The sequence below is a fragment of the Oncorhynchus keta genome, chromosome 34, assembly GCF_023373465.1.
Source record: "Oncorhynchus keta strain PuntledgeMale-10-30-2019 chromosome 34, Oket_V2, whole genome shotgun sequence".
Classification (NCBI taxonomy): domain Eukaryota; kingdom Metazoa; phylum Chordata; class Actinopteri; order Salmoniformes; family Salmonidae; genus Oncorhynchus; species Oncorhynchus keta.
In genome coordinates, this window is record NC_068454.1 from 45,297,112 (window position 1) to 45,321,447 (window position 24,336).

The 24,336-nt window shown below is 42.0% G+C and overlaps 1 protein-coding gene across 1 annotated transcript in view; it reads right to left on the minus strand.

Annotated features, from left to right (window-relative positions):
* The window catches only part of LOC118367199 (striated muscle preferentially expressed protein kinase), a 125,051-nt gene that overhangs the window by 33,240 nt on the left and 67,475 nt on the right, over positions 1-24,336 (minus strand). Inside the window, exons 13-21 of the mRNA XM_035750351.2 lie at positions 15,779-16,008; positions 8,089-8,208; positions 7,348-7,452; positions 6,669-6,875; positions 6,349-6,472; positions 3,185-3,357; positions 2,789-2,901; positions 2,292-2,460; positions 1,618-1,717 (exon numbers count right to left, since the gene is read on the minus strand). Coding sequence (XP_035606244.1) covers positions 1,618-1,717; positions 2,292-2,460; positions 2,789-2,901; positions 3,185-3,357; positions 6,349-6,472; positions 6,669-6,875; positions 7,348-7,452; positions 8,089-8,208; positions 15,779-16,008 — 1,341 coding nt within the window. The remainder of the gene's footprint in view (positions 1-1,617; positions 1,718-2,291; positions 2,461-2,788; positions 2,902-3,184; positions 3,358-6,348; positions 6,473-6,668; positions 6,876-7,347; positions 7,453-8,088; positions 8,209-15,778; positions 16,009-24,336) is intronic.

Here is a 24,336-nt window from a genome sequence, read left to right on the forward strand (position 1 = left end):
ATTTCGGAACATTTCAAGAAGTTTCTTCAAGTGTAGTCGCAAAAACCACCAAGAGATATGATGATACTGGCTCTCCTGAGGTCAAACACAGGAAAAGGAAGACCCAGAGTCTACCAGCCTCATAAATGTCGGCCCAAATAAATGCTTCACAGAGTTCAAGTAACAGACACATCAACATCAACCGGTCAGAGGAGACTGTGTGAAATCAGACCTTCATGGTCAAATTGCTGCAAAGAAACCACTACTGAAGGACAGCAATAATAAGAAGAGATTTGCTTGGGCCAAGAAACACGAGCAATGGACATCAGACCGGTGGAAATCTGTCCTTTGGTCTGATGAGTCCAAATTTGAGATTTTGGGTTCCAACATTGTCTTTGTGAGTCACAGAGTAGGTGAATGGATGATCTTAGCATGTGTGGTTCCCACCGTGAAGCATGGAGAAGGGGGTGTGAGGGTCCTTTGCTAGTGACACTGTCTGTGATTTATTTAGAATTCAAGGCACACTTAACCAGCATGGATACCACAACATTCTGCAGCGATACCCCATCCCATCTGGTTTGCGCTTAGTGGGACTATCATTTGTTTTTCAACAGGACAATGACCCAACACATCTCCAGGCTGTGTAAGGGCTATTTGACAAAGAAGGAGAGTGATGGAGTGCTGCATCAGATGACCTGGCCTCTACAGTCACCCGACCTCAACCCAATTGAGATGGTTTGGGATGATTTGGACTGTAGAGTGAAGGAAAAGCAGCCAACAAGTGCTCAGCATATGTGGGAACTCAAGACTGTTGGAAAAGCATTCCAGGTGAAGTTGGTTGAGAGAATGCCAAGAGAGTGCAAGGCTACTTTGAAGAATCTCAAATATAAAATATATTTTGATTTGTTTAACTACATGATTCCATATGTGTTATTTCATAATTTTGACATCTTCACTACTATTCTACAATGTAGAAAATAGTAAAAAATAAAGAAAAACCCTTGAATGAGTAGGTGTGTTCAAACGTTTGACTGCCACTGTATATATACATACACTGAGTGCACAAAACATTAGGAACACCTTCCTAATTTTGAGTTGCACCCTCTTGTGCACCTCAGAATAGCCTTAATTCTTTGAGGCATGGACTCTATAAGGTATCAAGCGTTCCACAGGGATACTGGCCCATGTTGACTCCAATGCTTCCCACAGCTGTGACAAGAAGGCTGGATGTCCTTTGGGTGGTGGACCATTCTTGATACACACAGGAAAACCCAGCAGTGTTTCAGTTCTTGACACACTCAAACCAGTGCTCCTGGCACCTGCTACCATAACACGTTCAAAGTCACTTTAATCTTTTGTCTTGCCCATTCACCCTGTGAACAGCACATATCCAAAATTCATGTTTCAACTGTCTCATGGCTTAAAAATAGTTTTTTAACATGTCTCCTCCCCTTCGTCTACACTGATTGAAGTGGATTTAAGTGACAATAAGGGATCATAGCTTTCACCTCGATTCACCTAGTCAGTCTATGTCATGGAAAGAGCAGGTGTTCCTAATGTTCTGTACACTCAGTGTATGTATATGTATGTGTATATATATTTCTTCTTCCTAGCTTTCTTTACAAACGGGTGACTCACCTCCCGATTTCCTTGTGGATGTCATAGTAGTCAGTCAGCCGGCGCATCTTCCTGAGAATGGTCTCCTCGTCCTCCATTGAATCCTCCTTGTCTTCTCTAACTGCAAGGCAACGCAAAAGTGAGGACACACAATTACAATGCAGCCTAATTACAGGCCGATATGTCATAGTATTCTGGGCCTGAGTTAATCACATTCCCAACCTTTAATTTACATCAGCCTATGCGTACTGTAGCTGCATCTCAACAATCTGACTAATACGTGTCCTTGGTGAGTAGTATGAGGTGCGAGCAGTGGGTCAGTTTCAGAGAAATCTGCATAAGCAATGCTGAATGGACATTTCACTCCAAAAATGAAGGTTTATCTGATGTTTTCAGACCTCAAAATGAATCCACGTCCTTTGACATCGGTTATGTAGATCCGGCTGTCTCCACCTCAAATTAATGGAAAAGATAAGCACCCTTTCACTTGGGGATTAAGTCATAATGCTGGATCGACACAACTGATGGCCTAGGTTGTGGACATATCTCGTAATTCGTCTACTTTTGAGGTCTGAAAACGCTGGACAAACTTTAATTTTGGAGTGAAAGGTCCCTTTAATTCATTTGCTTACACGACTACGCCTTTGTGTCAATACTGGAAAGCATATTTGATTAAAGAGTACGGAGAGGCTTACCTGTGTGCACGGTGAGCTCAGCCTTACAGGACACAGAGCCAGCCAGGTTCTTGGCTGTGCAGGTATACACTCCTGAATCTTCCGGACTTGTGTTGAGCACCACGAGGGAGCATTCGTTGTCGTCATACACAAAGGTGATGTGACTACTCTCACACAACAATATATCATCCTGAAACCAAGTCACAATAAGTCACTCTGAAAGTAATATTTTTTTTCTTAAAGACAATAAACATGCATATAGTAAAATGATTACATAGAATGTCAATGTTACTTGTAATTACGCACTTACTATATTAGAAACTCATTTGAAACATAATGTGGACAGTTTCCTCTCACTACAATTCAGTCATTGTTTATGTACCTTCTTACCAGCTGAGTACATACATTCTGGTTATCAATCTTGTTATCTATTGAGTAACTACAAGGCATGAGGGTAAAATGAATAAAGGGTTCCAATGATATGAAACACTCATATGTTTGTGTCTCAATTTATGCACCTTAAACCACATGATGTCGGGAATGGGCTTGCCCTCCACGACCACAGCCAGACGAGGCGTATCTCCCATGTGCACATCCACATCCTCCATGATTGTCTCAAAGGTTGGCGGTGCTACAGATATGGAACACGAGAATGTGTTTGATTTTTCACAATACTCAGTATCTCGATACTTAAAGTATCATTGCAAGGAAACACGACGCAAACTAAATGTCCTTACAATGTACCTTGCTGCAGAAAGGCATTTTGAAAGAGTAGCTACATTTTTAATGGCCATAACTGTTGTTAATTATACGAGTTTCCCCTTCAAAACATTGGAAAGTGCTTTGAGCGCCTGTTATTAGTGATATATCCAAAAATCCAAATCATTATCATAATCCATCATTATTACACTCACCTGCCATTTCCACACTAAAGATGCAGGAGTCGCTGCCAAACTTGTTGGAGGCCACACACATCAGCTGACCCAAGTCGCCACTCTTCACCCTCAGGATCTTCAAAGAGTGCTGGTCGTCATCGGGCATACTCATCTCATACAGCCCATGTTTGGTGGCAAGGACCACTCCCCTTCTGAACGCAGAGAACAATAAGTCAACGTACAAATCCCATTGTTGGGGTGTTGCTACTTTTTGGGGGTAAGAACTTTTGTTGTGTGACTGTTTCACACAGTTTATTGTTTTATCCTACTGTCCTTGGTATTAAAATGACATTTTTGCATTTTTGTGGACTCAATTGTGGTGGAGCAAACAAGAAGGCCATCTGCAAGAGTTGATTAATGGCTCAATGTGTTGGAGCATGGTTTTGGCAACATAAAGCATGTGGGTTTGACTCCCACATGGGTCATACACAGTGCATTCGGAAAGTATTCAGACCGCTTCACCTTTTCCACATTTTGTGATGTTGCAGCCTTATTCTAAAATGGATTTAATTGTTTTTTCCCCTCATCAATCTACACACAATACCTCATAATGACAAAGCAAAAACAGGTTTTTAGACATTTTTGCAAATGTATTACAAATAAAAAACTCAAATATCACATTTACATAAGTATTCAGACCCTTTACTCAGTACTTTGTTGACACACCTTTGGCAGCGATTACAGCCACTTGTCTTCTTGGGTACGACGCTATAAGTTTGGCATACCTGTATTTGGGAGTTTCTCTCATTCTTCTTTGAAGATCCTCTCAAGCTCTGTCAGGTTGGATGGGGAGCTTTGCTGCACAGCTCTTTTAGGTTCTCTCCAGAGATGTTCGATCGGCTTCAAGTCTAGGCTCTGGCTGGGCCACTCAAGGACATTCTGAGACTTGTCCCGAAGCCACTCCTGCCTTGTCTTGGCTGTGTTCTTAGGGTTGTTGTCCTGTTGGAAGGTGAACCTTCACCCCAGTCTGAGGTCCTGAGCGCTCTGGAGCAGGTTTTCATTAAGGATCCCTCTGTACTTTGCTCCGTTCAACTTTCCCTCGATCCTGACTAGTCTCCTAGTCCCTGCCACTGAAAAACATACCCACAGCATGATGCTGCCACCACCATACTTCACCGTAGGGATGGTGCCAGGTTTCCTCCAGATGTGACGCTTGGCATTCAGGCCAAAGAGTTCAAACTTGGTTTCATCAGACCAGAGAATTGTTCTCATGATCTGAGAGTCCTTTAGGTGCCTTTTGGCAAACTCTAAGTGGGTTCTCATGTGCCTTTTACTGAGGAGTAGATTCCGTCTGGCTACCCTACTATAAAGGGCTGATTGGTAGAGTGCTGCAGAGATGGTTGTCCTTCTGGAATGTTTTCCCATCTTCCCAGAGGAACTCTGGAGCTCTGACAGAGTTACCATTGGGTTCTTAGTCTCCTCCCTGACCAAGGCACTTCTCCCCCGATTGCTCAGTTTAGCCTGGGCAGCCAGCTCTAGGAAGTGTCTTGGTGGTTCCCAACTTCTTCCATTCTTCCATTACACGTACGCTACGGTCACAAGACGCAGGCCTCCTAATTGTCCCTAGAATTTCTAAGCAAACAGCTGGAGGCAGGGCTTTCTCCTATAGAGCTCCATTTTTATGGAATGGTCTGCCTACCCATGTCAGAGACGCAAACTCGGTCTCAACCTTTAAGTCTTTACTGAAGACTCATCTCTTCAGTGGGTCATATGATTGAGTGTAGTCTGGCCCAGGAGTGTGAAGATGAACGGAAAGGCTCTGGAGCAACGAACCGCCCTTGCTGTCTCTGCCTGGCCGGTTCCCCTCTTTCCACTGGGATTCTCTGCCTCTAACCCTATTACAGGGGCTCTGGCTTACTGGGGCTCTCTCATGCCGTCCCTGCAGGGGGTGCGTCACCTGAATGGGTTGATTCACTGTTGTGGTCATCCTGTCTGGGTTGATTTGATGGAGGCCACTGTGTTCGCAGGGACCATCAACGCTGCTGAAACTTTTTGGTACCCTTCCCCAGATCTGTACCTCGACACAATCCTGTCTCAGAGCTCTACGGACAATTCCTTCAATCTCATGGCTTGGTTTTTGCTCTGACATGCACAGTCAACTGTGGGACCTTATATAGACAGGTGTGTGCCTTACCAAATCAAGATCAATCCATTTAATTTACCACAGATGGACTCCAATAAAGTCGTTGGAACCTCACAAGGAAGATCAATGGAAACAGGATGCACCTGAGCTCAGATTCGAGTCTCATAGCAACGAGTCTGAATACTTATGTAAATAAGGTATTTCAGTTTTTTTCATAAATTAGCAAACATTTCTAAAAAACAGTTTTTGTTTTGTTATTATGGGTTATTGTTCGTAGATTGATTTGGGCAATTTGAGAAAAGACTAGCCTAACAAAATGTGGAAAAAGTGAAGGGGTCTGAATACATTCCGAATGCACTGCATAGTGAACATGAGTTGAATTGAATATTTAAATGAAAAGCATCTGCTTAAAAATGTCCATGTTAATACTGTTGGCACCCTTGCACTTTACAGTGGAGCAGGATGTTCTGTTTTCTCTTTTCAAAACTGGTTGAATGGCTATTTTTACCCTGTAGAGTCTTGAAATTTACCACAGATAAGGTAAATTGCACTTAAATGAGAATCACTTGCCTCCAACCAAATTTCTTCCAATTTTGAATATTTTAGTCCAGGTCATTATTTTTACTTTGAAGTGGCTGGATGCCCTTTGGGTGGTGGACCTTTCTTGATACACACAGGAAACTGTTGAGTGTTAAAAACCCAGCAGCGTTGCAGTTCTTGACACACTCAAACCGGTGTGCCTGGTACCAACTACCATACCCTGTTCAAAGGAACTTAAACCTTTTGTCTTGCCCGTTCGTCCTCTGAATGGCACACATACACAATCCATGAGTCAATTCACTCAAGGCTTAAAAATCTTTAACCTGTCTCCTCTCCATCATCTACACGGATCATCTACACTTAAGTGGATTTAACAAGTGACATCAATAAGGGATCATAGCTTTCACTAGATTCATCTGGTCAGTCTGTCATGGAAAGAGCAGGTGTTCCTAATGTTTATTCACTCAGTGTATAACTGTACATTAGACTATCAGGTGTAGTGATCCAGTGCGTGACTTGCCTTTTCCAGATTACTGCAGCGTTGATGTGGTTCAGAGTGATAGTGATGCTGACTGACTGGTTCTCCTGCACATACACCATGTCTGGCTTATCAATTATTACTGGAGCCTCCTGAAGATATGGACCTTGGGAGAAATACAATCATGTAAAGGGATAGTTGATCCAAATAAAAATTTTACATATTTGTTTCCTTGCGTTGTTAGCAGTCTTTGGACAAGGAGAGAGTGAAAGCCATGCTTTCATTTAGTTATTAACCCCTGCCACCAACCAACATAAGCACTGTGTCATCGATTCATGTTGCCCTCACTTGATGGCTCATACCTCTGTCGACAAGTTGCACTGGGTCTGTGGACAGAGAGGGTTTGCTAAAGGCCTTGGTGGTGATTGACAAGACCCTGAAGGTGTAGCGGACACCTTTGGAGCAGGAGGTCACTGTGTAGCAAGGCTCTTTCAAACTGGATGCTATGATGGTCCACTGGATTGAGCCCAGCACTTGTTGTTGGATGGCATACATTAACGTGTTGGGATCTGAAATGACAAACATATATACCTTTTCAATATGTGAACGCATGTAGACCGAGGATTGACTTTGACCACCTGTGCAGATGGCAGATGAAATGGCATTCAAACAAAATTCAATTGAATGTGTACTAGACGTTTTCCTGTATTAGAACAATGGATGTGATAGCAAAACAAAATGCAATTTAGATGTGCTGGAACTGTTATATTCCCACATTGCAGATTTGTTTGAACCGCATTACCGATACCATCTACCGCATCTTATTCAATATTCTTTAAACAATAAATTATTCCCCCCGGTGCTGTGCTTTCAATTTTACACTATGACTTGGTAAATCGAAATGCAGTAAAGATATATCATTCTTCACTTTTATTTTTTTTTGTGTGTGCTGTTACATCTGTCTAGCAGCTCTAGCTCTTGAAATACAGGAAACCATGGCTCCACAATCCATGACAGTAATGCCAGTGAAAAGAAAATGACCAATAGAGGGATCCAGCCTCCGGGGTTTCTTCCAGCACAGGGTTATTGTCTTGCCAGTAACAGCCTCTATTACTGGGGGCCCATCTGGAGGGTCTGGAAGAACGTCTGAAACAGTAATATATATATAAATTCACACTACAAGTGTTACACATATATAACAGTTCAATTTTAAGTGTTCATTAACCTTCATATTATACAGTCTCCCTTTATCACATCCCCTACAGTAAATAGCTAAATCGAATGCATTTGAACATAGATTTGAACTTTTGTTAAAAACACAAGGTGCATAATTCCATTAACACTGTAATTCAAGTTAATGGTCCGTGGTGAAATCACCTTTTTGTGCATGCATCAACATACCAAATCAACCCCTAGCCCCACCTATAGATCTGAAACAATTGGATAGGTGCGTGCTCTATGGTGAAAATTCTACCTAGTCGAGGCAAAGCAAGGCAAACCTATGTAATTGCTGTGTTGCTTAAACCTCTGGTTCATTCAGATCTACAAGAGTACCATGGGGGTAGGGGCTATATGGGTTGATTTGGGATTCAGCAACAGACTATACTCTCTTCACAAAGTTAATGAAATGTCAACTGACTTAAAATGGTTCTTCGGCAATATGAGGACCATACATGCACATGACAATGGAAAATGTCTTACAATGCATTATAACTGTACCAAAATGCATTATACCTGTAGGATTGAAGTAATATTATCAAAAAATCATATGGGATTCCTCACCAGTCACATAGAGATGGGCGTAACAGGTGGCCTTGCCCACCTTGTTGGAGATTACGCTCTTGTATACCCCTCCGTGGGCGTGGCAGACAGAATGGATGACCAAGCTGTGGATGTCTCTGACTGGAAGAGAGGACCACCACAGGGGTGAGTTTCCCAATGCCTTGATAGCATTAAGATAATCGCTATATCCTGCTGAAAGTGCATTATTTGAATCCAAAAAACATTGTTGCACTTAAACTGACCCCCTATAGTCGATTGACGCACCGGTGCGTCCCCATCAAAATCTGTCAGTTTAAGCTAGAGATATCCGTTTTTTGCATTGGATGTGTCTCAATCCACCACATCCGCTGATGTCGCACTGCCGCGTCTGCGGTGAAAGGTGGCAGAGCTAGAGCAGTGTTTGTCAGAACACAAGACATCTCGAAAATCTGTCTTTTCACAAAACCGTCTGTAGCGTCTCAACAGTTTGAGCTAGAAAACTATTATCACCACTCCATGGAAAGGGGAGAGTCTCACAAACATGATTGTGTTCTCCGTTTTGCTGTGCGACGCCAACGATACATTTCTGGACTGTAGTTTTTGCCATGTATGGATGTGATATTCGATGCAGTTCTCTAGGCTATAGAAGTAAAGGCCAAATTCAATATTTTATCAAATATATTGATACCTAAAGTGGTCCGACAAGCTAAAGACCTTCATCTGCATCAAGTAAAACAACACCTAGTTTCAGATGTGGGCACGTACCACTCACGAGGACTGTGTGCTCCCAATCTCCGTGGCCGACGTCAGTAAGACATTCATGCATGTTAACCCTCGCAAAGCTGCTGGCCCAAATGGCATCCCAAGCCACGTCCTCATGTGCAGACTAGCTGGATGGAGTGTTTACGGACATATTTCAATCTCTCCCTATCCCAGTCGGTTGTCCCCACTTGCTTTAAGATGTCCACCATTGTTTCTGTACCCAAGAATGCGAAGGTAACTGTCATCATGAAGTGCTTTGAGAGGCTACTTAAGGATCATATCACTTCCACCTTACCCAACACACTAGACCCACTAAAATGTCCATACCGCCCCAACAAATCCATGGACGACGCAATCACCATTGCACTGCACACTGCCCTATACCACCTGGACAAGAATAATAGCTGTAAGAATGCTGTTCCTCGACTACAACTCAGCCTTCAACACCATAGTGCCCTCCAAGCTCATCACTAAGGGCCCTGGGTCTGAACCCCTCCCTGTGCAACTGGGTCCTAGGCTTGCTTACGGGACGACCCCAGGTGGTCAAGGAAGGAAACAACACCTGCGCCACACTGATCCTCAACACGGAGGCCCAAGCTCAGTCCCCTCCTGTACTTCCTGTTCACCCATGACTACGTGGCCATGCACATCTCCAGCTCAATCTTCAAGTTTGCTGATGACCCAACAGTGGTAGTATTATATCCAAGATGGCGTAGCAGTCACAGGTCTTTGTCCTTCGTCTTATCGTGTCCCTTGTATATATCTTTTCAAATATTTTTCTAAACCTCAACCTCAAAATACTCTCCTGCAACCTGCCTCACCCAATGTGGTGAGGATCTGCTTTTTTCTAAAGTATTTTTCTTTACCTGAATCGGAATCACCCAACAGAAGCTAGCCAGCTAATTAGCTACTAGCTAGTAGTCAGCTAACCACTGCTAGTGGTCATCAGCTACCTTTAGCCTGGAAAGCTCTTGCCAGTTTATACAACACGATTCAAACCAGAGCATACCGGACCTATTTTCTCTCCATATCCCCGGATTCCTGCCGCAAGCTCTAAACCTTCTCACCTGGATCATCGCAGCTAGCTATCTGCAATCCGAGTGACTATCCCTGGCTAATGTCTCTGTCCCGTAACAAGCACCAGTTAGCCTGGAGCTAGCCCATGCCACTCCTGGACATCAACCACTCCTGGACAACAATACCTATTTTGCCAACTGGCCTGGACCTCTTTTACTGTCTGTACGGGGTACAGAACCCTGCCGATTCTTCATGACTGGACTACCGACGTAATTTCCCCGATGGGGTTACTCAACCGGCTCATACGTTGCGACGTCCCCTGAATGCCCATCTGCTCACCTGCTAGCCGTGGCACACTAGCTTTCAAGAGCATATTGGACTGTTAGCTGAATAGATCCATTTGCCAATTAGACTGGACCCCTCTGCTACACGGAACCCTACTTATCCATCTTGACTGGTCTATCGACAGAACCGCACGACGAGGATAAAACAGACTTTCCTCTGTCGCGACGTCCCTCTAAGTCCCTTCTGCTAGCTTGCTAGCCCCGGCCTGCTAGCTGTCTGAATCGCCGTGTCTCCAGCCAGCCCAACCACTCATGGTCCCCTAGGATTAGTCGGATATGCATGTCTCTCCCTAATGTCAATATGCCTGGTCCATTATTGTTCTGGTTAATGATTATTGTTTTATTTCATTGTAGAGCCTCGAGCCCTGCTCCATATACCTTAACCAACCATTTAGTTCCACCTCCCACATGACATGGTGACATCACCTGGTTTAAATGTTTCCAGAGACAAAATCTCTCTCATCATCACTCAATGCCTAGGTTTGCCTCCAATGTACTCACATCCTACCATACCTTTGTCTGAACATTATGTCTTGAATCTAATCTTCCTCGCCCAGAAAGCTGCTCCTTTTACTCTCTGTTCCGAGCGTCCTAGAAGACCAGTTCTTTTAGCCTTTAGCCGTAGCCTTATTCTACTCCTCTGTTCCTCTGGTGATGTAGAGGTTAATCCAGGACCTGCAGTGCCTAGCTCCACTCCTATTTCCCAGGTGCTCTCATTTGCTGACTTCTGTAACCGTAAAAGCCTTGGTTTCAAGCATGTTAATAATAGAAGCCTCCTCCCTAAGTTTGCTTTATTCACTGCTTTAGCACACTCTGCCAACGCTGATGTCTTAGCCGTGTCTGAATCCTGGCTTAGGAAGACCACCAAAAACCCTGAAATTTACATCCCTAACTATAACATTTTCTGGCAAGATAGAACTGCCAAAGGGGGCGGAGTTGCAATCTACTGTGGAGATAGCTTGCAGAGTTCTGTCTTGCTATCCAGGTCTCTACCCAAACAATTCGAGCTTCTAATTTAAAAGATCCACCTTTCCAGAAAAAAGTATCTCACTGTTGCCGCTTGCTATAGACCACCCTCTACACCCAGCTGTGCCCAGGACACCATATGTGAATTGATTCCCCCCACCTATCTTCAGAGCTCGTGCTGCTAGGTGACCTAAACTGGGACATGCTTAACACCCCGGCCATCCTACAATCTAAGCTAGATGCCATCAATCTCACATAAATTATCAATGAACCTACCAGGTACAAATCCGTAAACATGGGCACCTTCATAGATATCATCCTAACCAACTTGCCCTCCAAATACACCTCTGCTGTTTTCAACCAAGATCTCAGTGATCACTGCCTCATTGCCTGCATCCGTAATGGGTCTGCGGTCAAACGACCACCCCTCATCACTGTCAAACTCTCCCAAAAACACTTCAGCGAGCTGGCCTTTCTAATCGACCTGGCCGGGGTATCCTTGAATGATACTGACCTCATCACATCAGCAGAGGATGCCTGGTTATTCTTTAAAAATGCCTTCCTCACCATCTTAAATAAGCATGCTCCATTCATAAAATGTAGAACCAGGAACAGATATAGCCCTTGGTTCACTCCAGACCTGACTGCCCTTGACAAGCACAAAAACATCCTGTGGCGTACTGCATTAGCATATGCAACTTTCTAGGGAAGTTAGGAACCAATATACACAGGAAAGCTAAGGCTAGCTTTTTAAAACAGAAATGTGCATCCTGTAGCACAAACTCCAAAAAGTTCTAGGACAATGTAAAGTCCTTGGAGAGTAAGAGCACCTCCTCCCAGCTGCCCATTGCACTGAGGCTAGGAAACACTGTCACCACCGATAAATCCACTATAATTGAGAATTTCAAAATACATTTCTCTACGGCTGCCCATGCTTTCCACCTGGCTACCCCTACCCCGGTCAACATCTCAGCACCTACTGCAGCAACTTGCCCAAGACCTCGCCTGCCCCGCTTCTCCTTCAAATCCAGACATCTTCTGAAAGAACTGCAAAATCTAGATCCCTACGAATCAGCCGGGCTAGACAATCTGGACCCTATATTTCTAAAATGATCCGCCAAAATTGTTTCAACCCCTATTTCTAGCCTGTTCAACCTCTCTTTCTTATCGTCTGAGATAAGATTGGAAAGCTGCCGCAGTCATCCCCCTCATCATAGGGTGAGACACTAGACTCAAACTGTTACAGACCTGCCCTGCCTCGCTAAAGTCTCCGAAAGCCAAGTTAACAAACAGATCACCGACCATTTAGAATCTCACCGTACCTTCTCCGCTATGCAATCTGGTTTCCGAGCTGGTCATGGGTGTACCTCAGCCAAGTTCCTAAACGATATCATAACCGCCATTGATAAAAGACAATGCAGTGCAGCCGTCTTCATCGACCTTGCCAAGGGTTTCAACTCTGTCAATCACCACATTCCTATCGGCAGACTCAATAGCCTTAGATTCTCAAATGACTGCCTTGCCTGGTTCACTAACTACTTCTCTGATAGAGTTCAGCGTGTCAAATTGGAGGGCCTGTTTTCCGGACCTCTGGCTGTCTCTGTGGGGTTGCCACAGGGTTAAATTCTTGGGCATACATCAATGATGTCGCTCTTGTTGCTGGTGATTCTCTGATCCACCTCTACGCAGACGATACCATTCTGTATAGATCTGGCCCTTCTTTGGACACTGTGTTAACAAACCTCCAAATGAGCTTCAATGCCATACAACGCACCTTCAGAGGCCTCCAACTGCTTTTAAATGAAAGTAAAACTAAATGCATGCTCTTCAACCGATTGCTGCCCGCATCCTCCCGCCCGACTAGCATCACAACTTTGGACGGTTCTGACTTAGAATACCTAGGTGTCTGGTTAGACTGTAAACTCTCCTTCCAGACTGACATTAACGATCTCCAATCCAAAATTAAATCTAGAATCGGATTCCTATTTCGCAGCAAAGCATCCTTCACTCATGCCGCCAAACATACCCTCGTAAAACTGACTATCCTACTGATCCTCAACTTCGGCGATGTCATTTACAAAAAACCTCCAACACTCTATTCAACAAATTGGATGCAGTCTATCACAGTGCCATCCGTGGGGATGAGAGGTTATTTTCCTGGCACCACTCCGCCAGGGCTCTCACCTCCTCCTTGTTGGCTGTCAAGCCTTTTTATTTATTTATTTTATTTCACCTTTATTTAACCAGGTAGGCTAGTTGAGAACAAGTTTTAATTTACAACTGTGACCTGGCCAAGAATAAAGCAAAGCCGTTACTTTAAAAAAAAAATTACATATTCATATTCTGGATTCTTGACATCGGTCACTCACTCTAATATATCTACTGCTGTACATACCATTCTTAGTATATATTGTGTACATAAATCTGGTGTATGTACAGTGCATTTGGAAGTTATTCAATCAATCTACACACAATACCCCATAATGATTAATCAAAAACAGGTTTTTCAAAATAAAATAAAAAATATTTTAAAAATATCACATTTATATTATTAGTCAAACCCTTTACTCAGTACTTTTTTGAAGCAAATTTGGCAGCGATTACACTTACTGCCTGTCACGACTTCCGCCGAGGTTGGCTCTCCTGCCCGTTCAGGCGGTGCTCGGCGGTCGTCGTCACCGTCCTACTAGCCACTACCGATCCCTTTTCGTGTATCTGTTGGTTTTGTCTGATTGGTTTCACCTGTGTGTTGTTTAGTTTATTAGTGTCTGTATATATAGTAGGTTGTCCCGCCCTTGTTTTGTGCGGGATTGTTTATTTGTCATCTATGTCTGTCGGTGTATTTTGTGTTCTTATTCTCCGGTTCGTCTTTTATCCTGTGTTGGATTGTTCACCCTGTGTGTATTGGGTTGACCGTGTTTCTTGTTCACCGGAGAATAAACTTTCATATCGCTATCTGCTCTCTGCGCCTGATTCCACCCACCTTGATTAGACGTGACACTGCCTCAAGTCTTCTTGGGTATGACGATACAAGCTTGACACACCTGTATTTGGGGAGGTTCTCCTATTCTTCTCTGCAGATCCTTTGAAGCTATGTTAGGTTGGTTGGGGAGGTTCACTGCACATGTCTTTTCAGGTCTCTCCAGAGATGTTCGATTGGGTATCCACTCAATATCCACTCAAGGATATTCAGAGACTTGTCCCAAAGCCACTCCTGTGTTGTCTTGGCCGTGTGCAACAGGTCGTTGTCCTGTTGGAAGGTGAACCTTCGCCCCAGTCAGAGGTACTGAGCGCTCTAGAGCAGGTTTTTATCAAGGATCTCTCACTAAATTGTTCCATTCATTTTTCCATCGATCCTGACTAGTCTCCCAGTCCCTGACGCTGAAAGACATCCCCACAGCATGACGCTGCCCCCACCATGCTTCACAGTACTGATGGTATTGGCCAGGTGATGAGAGGTGCCTGGTTTCCTCCAGAGGTAAAGCTTGGCATTCAGGCCAAAGAGTTCAATCTTGGTTTCATCAGATCAGAAAATCTTGTTTTGCATGGTCTGATAGTCCTGGGGTGCCTTTTGGCAAACTCCAAGCAGGCAATCATGTTCCTTTTACTGAGGAGTGGCTTCCGTCCAGGCACTCTACCACAAAGGCCTGATTGGTGTCGTGCTGCAGAGATGGTTGTTCGTCTGGAAGGTTCTCCCATCTCCACAGAGGAACACTGGATCTTTGTCAGAGTGGCCATCGGGTTCTTGATCACATCCCTGATAAAGTTACTTCATCCCTGATTCCTCACTTTACCTTGGCAGCCAGCTCTAGGAAGAGTGTTGGTGGTTGCAAACGTCTTCCATTTAATAATGATGGAGGCCACTTGGGGACATTCAATACTGCAGAAATGTTTTGATACCCTTCCACGGATCTGTGCCTCGACATAATATTGTCTCAGAGCTCTATGGACAAATCCTCTGACCTCATAGCTTTGTTTTTGCTCTGACATCCACTGTCAACTGTGGGATCTTACATAGACAGGTGTGTGCCTTTCCAAATCATGTCCAATCAACTGTATTTAACACAGGTGGACTCCAAATCAAGTTGTAGAAACATCTCAAGGATGATCAATGGAAACTGGATGCCACCGATTTCAATTTCGAGTCTCAAAGCAAAGTGTCTGAATACTTATATAAATAATAAAAAATAATACATCTGAAAAAAATTCTAAAAAGCTGTTTTCGCTTTGTCATTATGGGGTATTGTGTGTAGATTGATGAGGATTTTTTTTTATTTAATCCATTTTAGAATAAGACTACGTAACAAAATGTGGAAAAGGGGATGGGTCTGAATACTTTCCGAATGCACTGTACGTATAGATTGCATTTGGATTACTTTTACAGTGCTATTTGGGATGTTAATTGGTTTCGTTCCAACATTTCTTGAATATATTTTTATTATTATTTGTGTACTTGCTTGACATTTTACTGCATTGATAGGTCCAAGTAACATAAGCATTTCGCTTCACCCGCTATAACATCTGATAAACTGTGTACTCCACCAATACAATTTGTTCTTACTTGATGAAGTTGCAGTTTAAACTTATAGAGCTGGATTTATAAAATACCAATCTCAACTCACACTGTGTCATTTTCCTATCCTCCGTGCTGTCGATTTTCTTGCCATTGTGGAACCACACAATGGTGGGGTACGGCAGTCCAGCCACCTTACACTTGAGCACGGTCTCTTTGCCCTCGATCACGTCCAGGTCGTACAGGGGCTTGACAAAGTCAGGCATGGTGAAGCGCTCAACCTCGTTGTCCGGCACCTCGGGCTCCTCTGGGATGGATGGCATCTTCTCTAGCTTTGCCCTTTGGAGGGAGGGAGGGAGGGAGGTGAGAGAGAGAAGGGGGAGGGACGAAGGGGAGGGAAGTTACTATTGGGAAGACATGACCCAAAACACACCCGCAACATATTTGTAGAGTTAAAAGCACAATGTAGTCATTACGTGCAAGGATTGTGATTCCAAATAATAAAAACATTTGATTACTTATAAACGAATAGTAAATTTGGCCAAGTACGTATAATTTATTTAAATGGATACATAAGTGATTGTATGTCTAAATGGTAAAACATATGAATGAAAACACCCACAAATAAAAGGTAACATTCTGTACTAGAACAGTATATTCATTACTTTATTTAAAATCCCAAATACTGGAGTACAGTATACATAAAATGTAGCTTTTCCGAATACAGTACAGGTACAGTGCCTTCGAAAAGTACTCAGACTCCTTGACTTTTTCCACATTTTACCCCATAATTACAAAGCAAAAAAATACACTAAACTGAAATACCTTATTTACATAAGTATTCAGACCATTTGCTATCAAAATCGAAATTGAGCTCCGGTGCATCCTGTTTCCATTGATCCTCCTTGAGATGTTTCTCCAACTTGATTGAAGTCCACCTGTGGTCAATTCAATTGATTGGACATGATTTGGAAAGGCACATACTGGTCTATAGAAGGTCCCACATTTGAGATTGCACGTCAGAGCAAAAACCAAGCCATGAAGTCAATGGAATTGTCCATAGAGCTCCGAGATAATATTGTGTTGAGGCACAGATCTGGGGAAGGGTACCAAAACATTTATGCAGCATTGAAGGTACCCAATGGTCACTCTGACAGAGCTCATCTGTGGAGATGGGAGAACCTTCCAGAAGAACAACCATCTCTGCAGTACTCCACTTATCAGGCCTTTATGGTACTGTAGAGTGGCTAGACAGAAGCCACTTCTCAGTAAAAGGCACATGACAGCCTGCTTGGAGTTTGCCAAAAGACACGTAAAGGACTCTCAGACCTTGAGAAACAAATGTCTCTGGTCTGATGAAACCAAGATTGAACTCTTTGGCCTGAATGCCAGGTGTCACGTCTGGGGGAAACCTGGCACCATCCCTACGGTGAAGCATGGTGGTGGCAGCATCATGCTGTGGGGATCTTTTTCAGAAGCAGGGACTGGGAGACTAGTCAGGATCAAGGGAAAGATGAACGAAGCAAGTACAGATTGATCATTGATCAAAACCTGCTCCAGAGCACTCAGGACCTCCAGACTGGGGCGAAGGTTCACCTTCCAACACAAATCAGTCGTGGCTTTGGGACAAGTCTCAGAATGACCTTGAGTGGCACCTTTTGGTCTTATTTCTTGTTTATTTTTCATCTTGAAAGTGGTAGGCATGTTGTGTAAACCAAATGATACATACAAGCCTGGACTTGAACCCGATCGAACATCTCTGGAGAGACCTGAAAATAGCAGTGCAGCAACGCTCCCCTTCCAACCTGACAGAGCTTGAGAGGATCTGCAGAGAAGAATGGGAGAAACTGTCCAAATACAGGTGTGCCTTGCTTGTAGCATCATACCCAAGAAAACTCGAGACTGTAATCACTGCCAGGTGTGTCAACAAAGTTCTGAGTAAAGGGTCTGAATACTTAAGTAAATGTGATATTTCAGTTTTTTATATTTTAGAATTTTCCAAAAATATCTAAAACCCGGTTTAACTTTGTCATTGTGGGGTATTGTGTGTAGTTTGATGAGGGAAAAAACAACTATGTAATCAATTTTAGAATAAGACTAACGTAACAAAATGTGGAAAAAGTCAAGGGGTCTGAATACTTTTCGAATGCAGATGAAGGACTTTAATTTTACCCACTTTGCTACAGCAGGGAAATAATCCTGTAGCAACAGGAAATGTGAATTATTATGTGGATTATATTTAATGGATCATTTTGGTTGGAGTCTGACATTTTAAAGCGGAAATTACAAACATTAGAAGCCTTTTTGGTAACACTTTGCATTAAGTTACCCTTTTACTATGCAACTAACACACTAATAACTGTGTAAACAGTAGTTAAATAGGTTTTACTATGTAATTACATGTTAAAAGGGTTGTTCCGGAATCATTTGTTATACAATTGGAACAAGGAATGTGTAATTACGCATTCACTTGCTGAAGGTTATTCCACATGTGTAAGGTAAGTACTGATGATATTACACATTCTCTTGCGCTACTATATAACTAATATTTTGTAATTACACATTTGAAAGTAACCTGTGAATTACAATGTTAATAACTCAAACCAAAATATGACCCTGTTAACGTAACTACAAGGTGCCACAACCATAAAATCCACCTGCAGGGTTGCGGAGTAACGGATTACATGTCATGTTAAATGTATGCAATTACAAAAAAAAGGAAACTGTAATCCGTTACATTACCAGCAAAAAACTATTGTAAATCAGATTACAGATACTTTTGAAAGACTTGATGATTACTCTGAGGATTACTTTTAAATTCAGAAAGAATGTTTGAGGATTTTTTGTTGTTGTTGACACTTCTCTGTTTTCTCAATGACATTTAAATCAGCATTGAAAAAAGGCACACATTCAAGTTTGTCTGACCACAGAGACGACTATGATGATACTCCAAATGTGTTTGATGGTTCGCGGGAAAAGAGCAGGAATAGGTTTTTGTGGGCTACATTCCAAGCTATGGCTTTCAATGGTGCGACTGCTGTCGGCACCCAAAGATTACGCAACTTGAATAAACGCTTGGAGGTAAGGATGACGACAGCAAGTGGTGTAGTCTACAGCGGTAAGGATATCACTTATTATTGATATCCACATAGCGCATTGATTTGAATCACACTTCTGACCTCTCATTTAGCTATTTGCGCCTTACGGACTGTGGTTGTTATGGATGGGTGTTCACAAATCTAAATGTGTATTTGAACCCAATAATGCTTGAATTCAAAAAGTTTAAACTGCCGATCAATCATTGTTTTTGAAACCAGTGGATAGCCAGTGAAAAATGCGCTCTGCAACAGCTGCATAGTGAGGGTCCAAGCCTATGGAATAAAAGTGGGGCTTTTATTGATCAATCTAATTCCTGCTGATATTTTATTTTTATCCATAGGACTAATGGAGACATTATCAAACTTGCACACATTTGATAGACTTAAAGGGGCAATCTGTAGTTGCTACATCCTTTTTGGACTTATTAATGATATATATTAATGTAAAGATTGAATTCAATGGTATTATTATATGCAGTAGAAAGCGATGGGTTATAGAAGAAGCATTTTTCCTATTTCGTTCCATTACAACCTATAATTTAAATGGATTTTTATTTGGATTTCAAGTGAAGGAATTATACAAAATAGTCCAGATTGCTGAAGTGAAATTAAAATAATAACTTTTTTTTTTAAATTCTAAAGGGTTAAAAATTGAAAAGTGGTGTGTGCATATGTATTCTCCCCCTTTGCAATGAAGCGCATAAATAAGATTTGGTGCAACCAATTACCTTCACAACTCACATAATTAGTTAAATAAAGTCCACCTGTGTGCAATCTAATTGTCACATGATCTATCACATGATCTCAGTATATATACACCTGTTCTGAAATGCCCCAGAGTCTGCAACACCACCAAGCAAGAGGCATCGCCAAGCAAGCGGCAAAATGAAGACCAAGGAAAATGCTGTCTGGCGCAAACCCAACACCTCTCATCACCCCGAGAATACCATCACCAACCCATCCCCACATCCCTGTGGGGATGTTTTTCATCGGCAGGGACTGGGAAACTGGTCAGAATTGAAGGAATGATGGATGGTGCTAAATACATGGACATTTTTGAGGGAAACCTGTTTTAGTCTTCCAGAGATTTGAGACTGGGAAGGAGGTTCATCTTCCAGCAGGACAATGACCCTAAGCATACTGCTAAAGCAACACTCGAGGGGTTTAACGGGAAACATTTAAATGTCTTGGAATGGCCTAGTCAAAGCCCAGACCTCAATTCAATTGAGAACCTGTAGTATGACTTAAAGATTGATGTACACCAGCGGAACCCATCCAACTTCAAAGAGATGGAGCAGTTATGCCTTGAAGAATGGGCAAATATCTCAGTGGCTAGATGTGCCAGGCTTATAGAGACATACCCCAAGAGACTTGCAGCTGTAATTGCTGCAAAAGGTGGCTCTACAAACTATTGGCTTTGGTGGGGTGAATAGTTATGCATGCTCAAGTTCAGGTTTTCGGTCTTATTTCTTGTTTATATCACAATAAAAAATATTTTGCAATTTTAAAGTGGTAGGCATGTTGTGTAAACCAAATGATACAAACCCCCCAAGAATACATTTCAGGGGGGTGAATACTTTCACAAGCCACTGTACATAACCAACCCATAAAGTAAAATGTAATGTCCATATATGGCCAGCTATGTAAACTTTAACATTGATTTATCCTGAAATAGATTGTCTTCTTCTCATGCCTCTTATTTTATAACCTGAGATACTTTACTATTTTCTAAATATTTTTTAGCAAAGGGGTCATTGTGTTTTCAATATTGGTCAGGTTTATCAGAAGATCATCTGCAAATAAGTTTAGTTTACATTCATGTTTATCAATTCTGATTGTTTAGGACATAAATGCAAATGTTTTATACATTTTATTATTTCAGTTGGGCAGTTGAAAGCTTCCAAAGTTTTCAAAAGAAAAGGCCAGTCAAGATGGTTGAAAGCTATCAACAGCCATTATTGGCAAATCTATCTTATTTTTTTGTGTATTGTTTTAAACTGAAACACATTCTTGTATTTGTTTAAAAGTGTCTATTTTTAATAACCCATGTTTGATTGATATATACCAAGTAAGGTAAGAGTTCTGCCATTTTATTGCTTCTAAATGTATAATTTTACTGTCACGATTTATAAAATGTATGAGTACAGTTGATGTCGGAAGTTTACATACACCTTAGCCAAACACAGTCGTGGCCAAAAGTTTTGGGAATGACATAGATATTAATTTCCACAAAGTTTGCTGCTTCAGTGTCTTAAGATATTTTTGTCAGATGTAACTATGGAATACTGATACCCACCTCTTGAGAATTGACTACAAGATCTCAATGGGAGTTTCTGGGGAGTTTCCTGGCCATGGACCCAAAATATCGATGTTTTGTTCGCAGAGCCACTTAGTTATCACTTTTGCCTTTTGGCAAGAAGGTCCATCATGCTGGAAAAGGCATTGTTCGTCACCAAAATGTTCCTGGATGGTTGGGATAAGTTGCTCTCGGAGGATGTGTTGGTACCATTCTTTATTCATGGCTGTATTCTTAGGCAAAATTTTAAGTGAGCCCACTCCCTTGGCTGAGAAGCAAACCCACACATGAATGGTCTACAGGACGCTTTAATGTTGGCATGACACAAGACTGATGGTAGCGCTCACCTTGTCTTCTCCGGACAAACTTTTTGGAGAAATGTCCTCTGTTAAGGACTTGTGAGGCGTCTGTTTCTCAAACTAGACACTGTAATGTACTTGTACTCTTTCTCAGTTGTGCATCGGGGTCTCCCACTCCTTTCTATTCTGGTTAGAGCCAGTTCGCACTGTCCTGTGAAGGGAATATTACACAGTGTTGTATGAGATCTTCAGTTTCTTATCAATTTCTCGCATGGAATAGCCTTCATTTCTCAAACAGGTATAGACTGAGGAGTATCAGAAGAAAGTTATTTTTCTCCAAAAAGTACGATTTTTGTCCCCATGTGCAGTTGCAAACCTTAGTCTGGCTTTTTTATGGTGGCTTTGGAGCAGTGGCTTCTTCCTTGCTGAGCAGCCTTTCAGGTTATGTCGATATAGGACACGTTTTTAGGGTGGATGGAGATACTTTTGTACCCATTTCCTCCAGTATCTTCACAAGGTCCTTTTTCTGCTGTTGAGTAATTGATTTGCACTTTTCGCACCAAAGTACGTTCATCTCTAGGAGACAGAACGCGTCTTCTTCCTGAGAGGGATGACGGCTGCGTGGACCCGTGGTGTTTAGACTTACTATTGTTGTACTATTGTTGTACTATTGTTTGTACAGATGAACATGGTACCTTCAGGTGTTTGGAAATTGCTCCTAAGGATGAACCAGACTTGTGGAGGTCTCCAATTATTTTTCTGAGGTCTTGGTTGATTTCTTTTGATTTTCCCATGATGTCGAGCAAAGAGGCGTTGAGTCTGAAAGTAGGCCTTGAAATACATCCACAGGTACACCTCCAATTGACTCAAATGATGTCCATTGGGCTATCAGAAGCTTCTAAAACCATGACAACATTTTCTGGAATTTTCCAAGCTGTCAGCAGGGGACTCTCCAGATTTTCCTGGTTGTAATATAACTGAAATAACTGTTTGATACATGGAACTAGGAAGTACTGAATTGAGTGATATGTGGGTTGTCATTTGTGTAAACAGGGGAGCTAATTTGTCCCAAAATGTTGAATAGAATTCCATGAGAAAGCCATCTTATCCTGGTGCATTTCTACATGCGAATGTTTTAACAGCATTTAATATTTATTATTGGGTCATCTGTTTTTAGTCATTTTTTGTCTGCTGATAATTGCTTCAGAGTTGAGTTGAGTCGAAGAAGGCTATAGGATCCATCCAACTATTGTTAAATTCTGATTTATATACATTTTCATAGAAGCTTTTAAAATGGTCATTAATCGTGTTGTTGTTTCATTACAGCTTTGAATCTTTATTTTTTTAATGATTACTAGTTTAGCATGAGCTGCAAGATATTAACCAGGTTATGTGCCACTAAGCAGTATGCATTATTTGAGTTTAACATGTAGTTGTTTTTTAGTTTTTTAGTATTATTTTTATTTTTTTAACCTTTATTTAACTAGGCAAGTCAGTTAAGAACAAATTCTTATTTTCAATGACGGCCTAGGAACAGTGGGTTAACTATTTATGTGACTTCTGAAGGTAATTGGTTGCACCAGATCTTATTTAGGGGCTTCATATGCACGCAGCACTTTTCCGTTCTAAATTTTGTAGAATATTTTTTTGACTATTGTGTTTATGTCCTTTACATGAAATCCAAATAAAAATAATTTTAAATTACAGGTTGTAATGCAACAAAATAGGAAAAACGGCAAGGGGTATGAATACTTTTGCAAGGCACTGTATATGGAAAAATACATATTTTCAAGTTTCGAACAATCGACTCTGGGTTGACCAATACCAGCCCTAATGTACCATGGATTTCACTGGCATCGGCTATTTTTGGCATTACTTCCTAGAGAAGACCAGTTACTTGTGGACAATAGTCCAGATTGTTGTGTGAGGAGGGGGAAGGAATATTGTCTCAATTTATGATAAACAGGTCTTGGGCATCACTGTCTGTAGCCTATTGTTCTTATCTGTTTTTCCTCTATCGCTCCTCAAGGCACTGGGCTCTCTTTCAACTGAAAAGGGTTTGCTACAGCCTGTTCAGGGCTTCATTAGCGCGTGAGAACTCCATTCTCTATGTTTTCTTCAATACCCACAGTACTGCCGGGAATTGGAGTTGAGACTTGACTCCTTTTTCCTGCAGTGAATGTCTGATCGGAATGAATTGCTTGCGTTTTTTCTCAGTCTAGAAGACAGGTCCTGGAAGAATCGAATGGACCGGCCCTGGACCTTGATCTCATTGTCCCCATGTGCCGTCAGAATGTTGACTTTGGTCTGATAGTTCCACATCTTAAAAGGTTACCATGCAAGGGTTTTAGAGTTTTTCTCCTTCATGCCCACTCCTGATCCTCTGGGGATACATCCATGCCAAGCTCCTCCGATATCAGCTTAATCACGTAGATGGAAAGGTCCCCTGTTTTCCCTCATCTTCCGGTAGGGACAATATTCTCATCTTATTTTGTCTCAATCTGTTTTCTAGCAGATCCAGTTAATCTTCTAAAGTTTGCAGGTCAATTTTGTTGTCTTTTCATCCACACTCCGCCCTGTATATGCATATCTGGCACGATAGACTACTTTCCTTTCAAGCAAATCTAAATTTTTAACAACAGATTGTTATGTTTTCCTGGATTTCCTTCAGCTGTCCGTTGCTCTCATTTGCATCTAAAAGTTTGTATTTTTCTTTTCCTCTAAGGGAAGGTTTGAGTCTCAGTGTCGTTTTACTGAAAGACTGTTTCCCTTTTGTGTATAACTGACCACTCACTCTCTCCTGGTTGCTTGGGGATATATTTATTTATCGCTTTTAAAGGGTTAATGTAAACCATTTTGTCTGGCTTCTACATATAATCACAGTTTAGACGGTACATCAATGAGCTACTATCTCCCTATGCATCCTAACGGTACGCACATGTAACTACATAGTAATTAAAATGGCACTTCACTT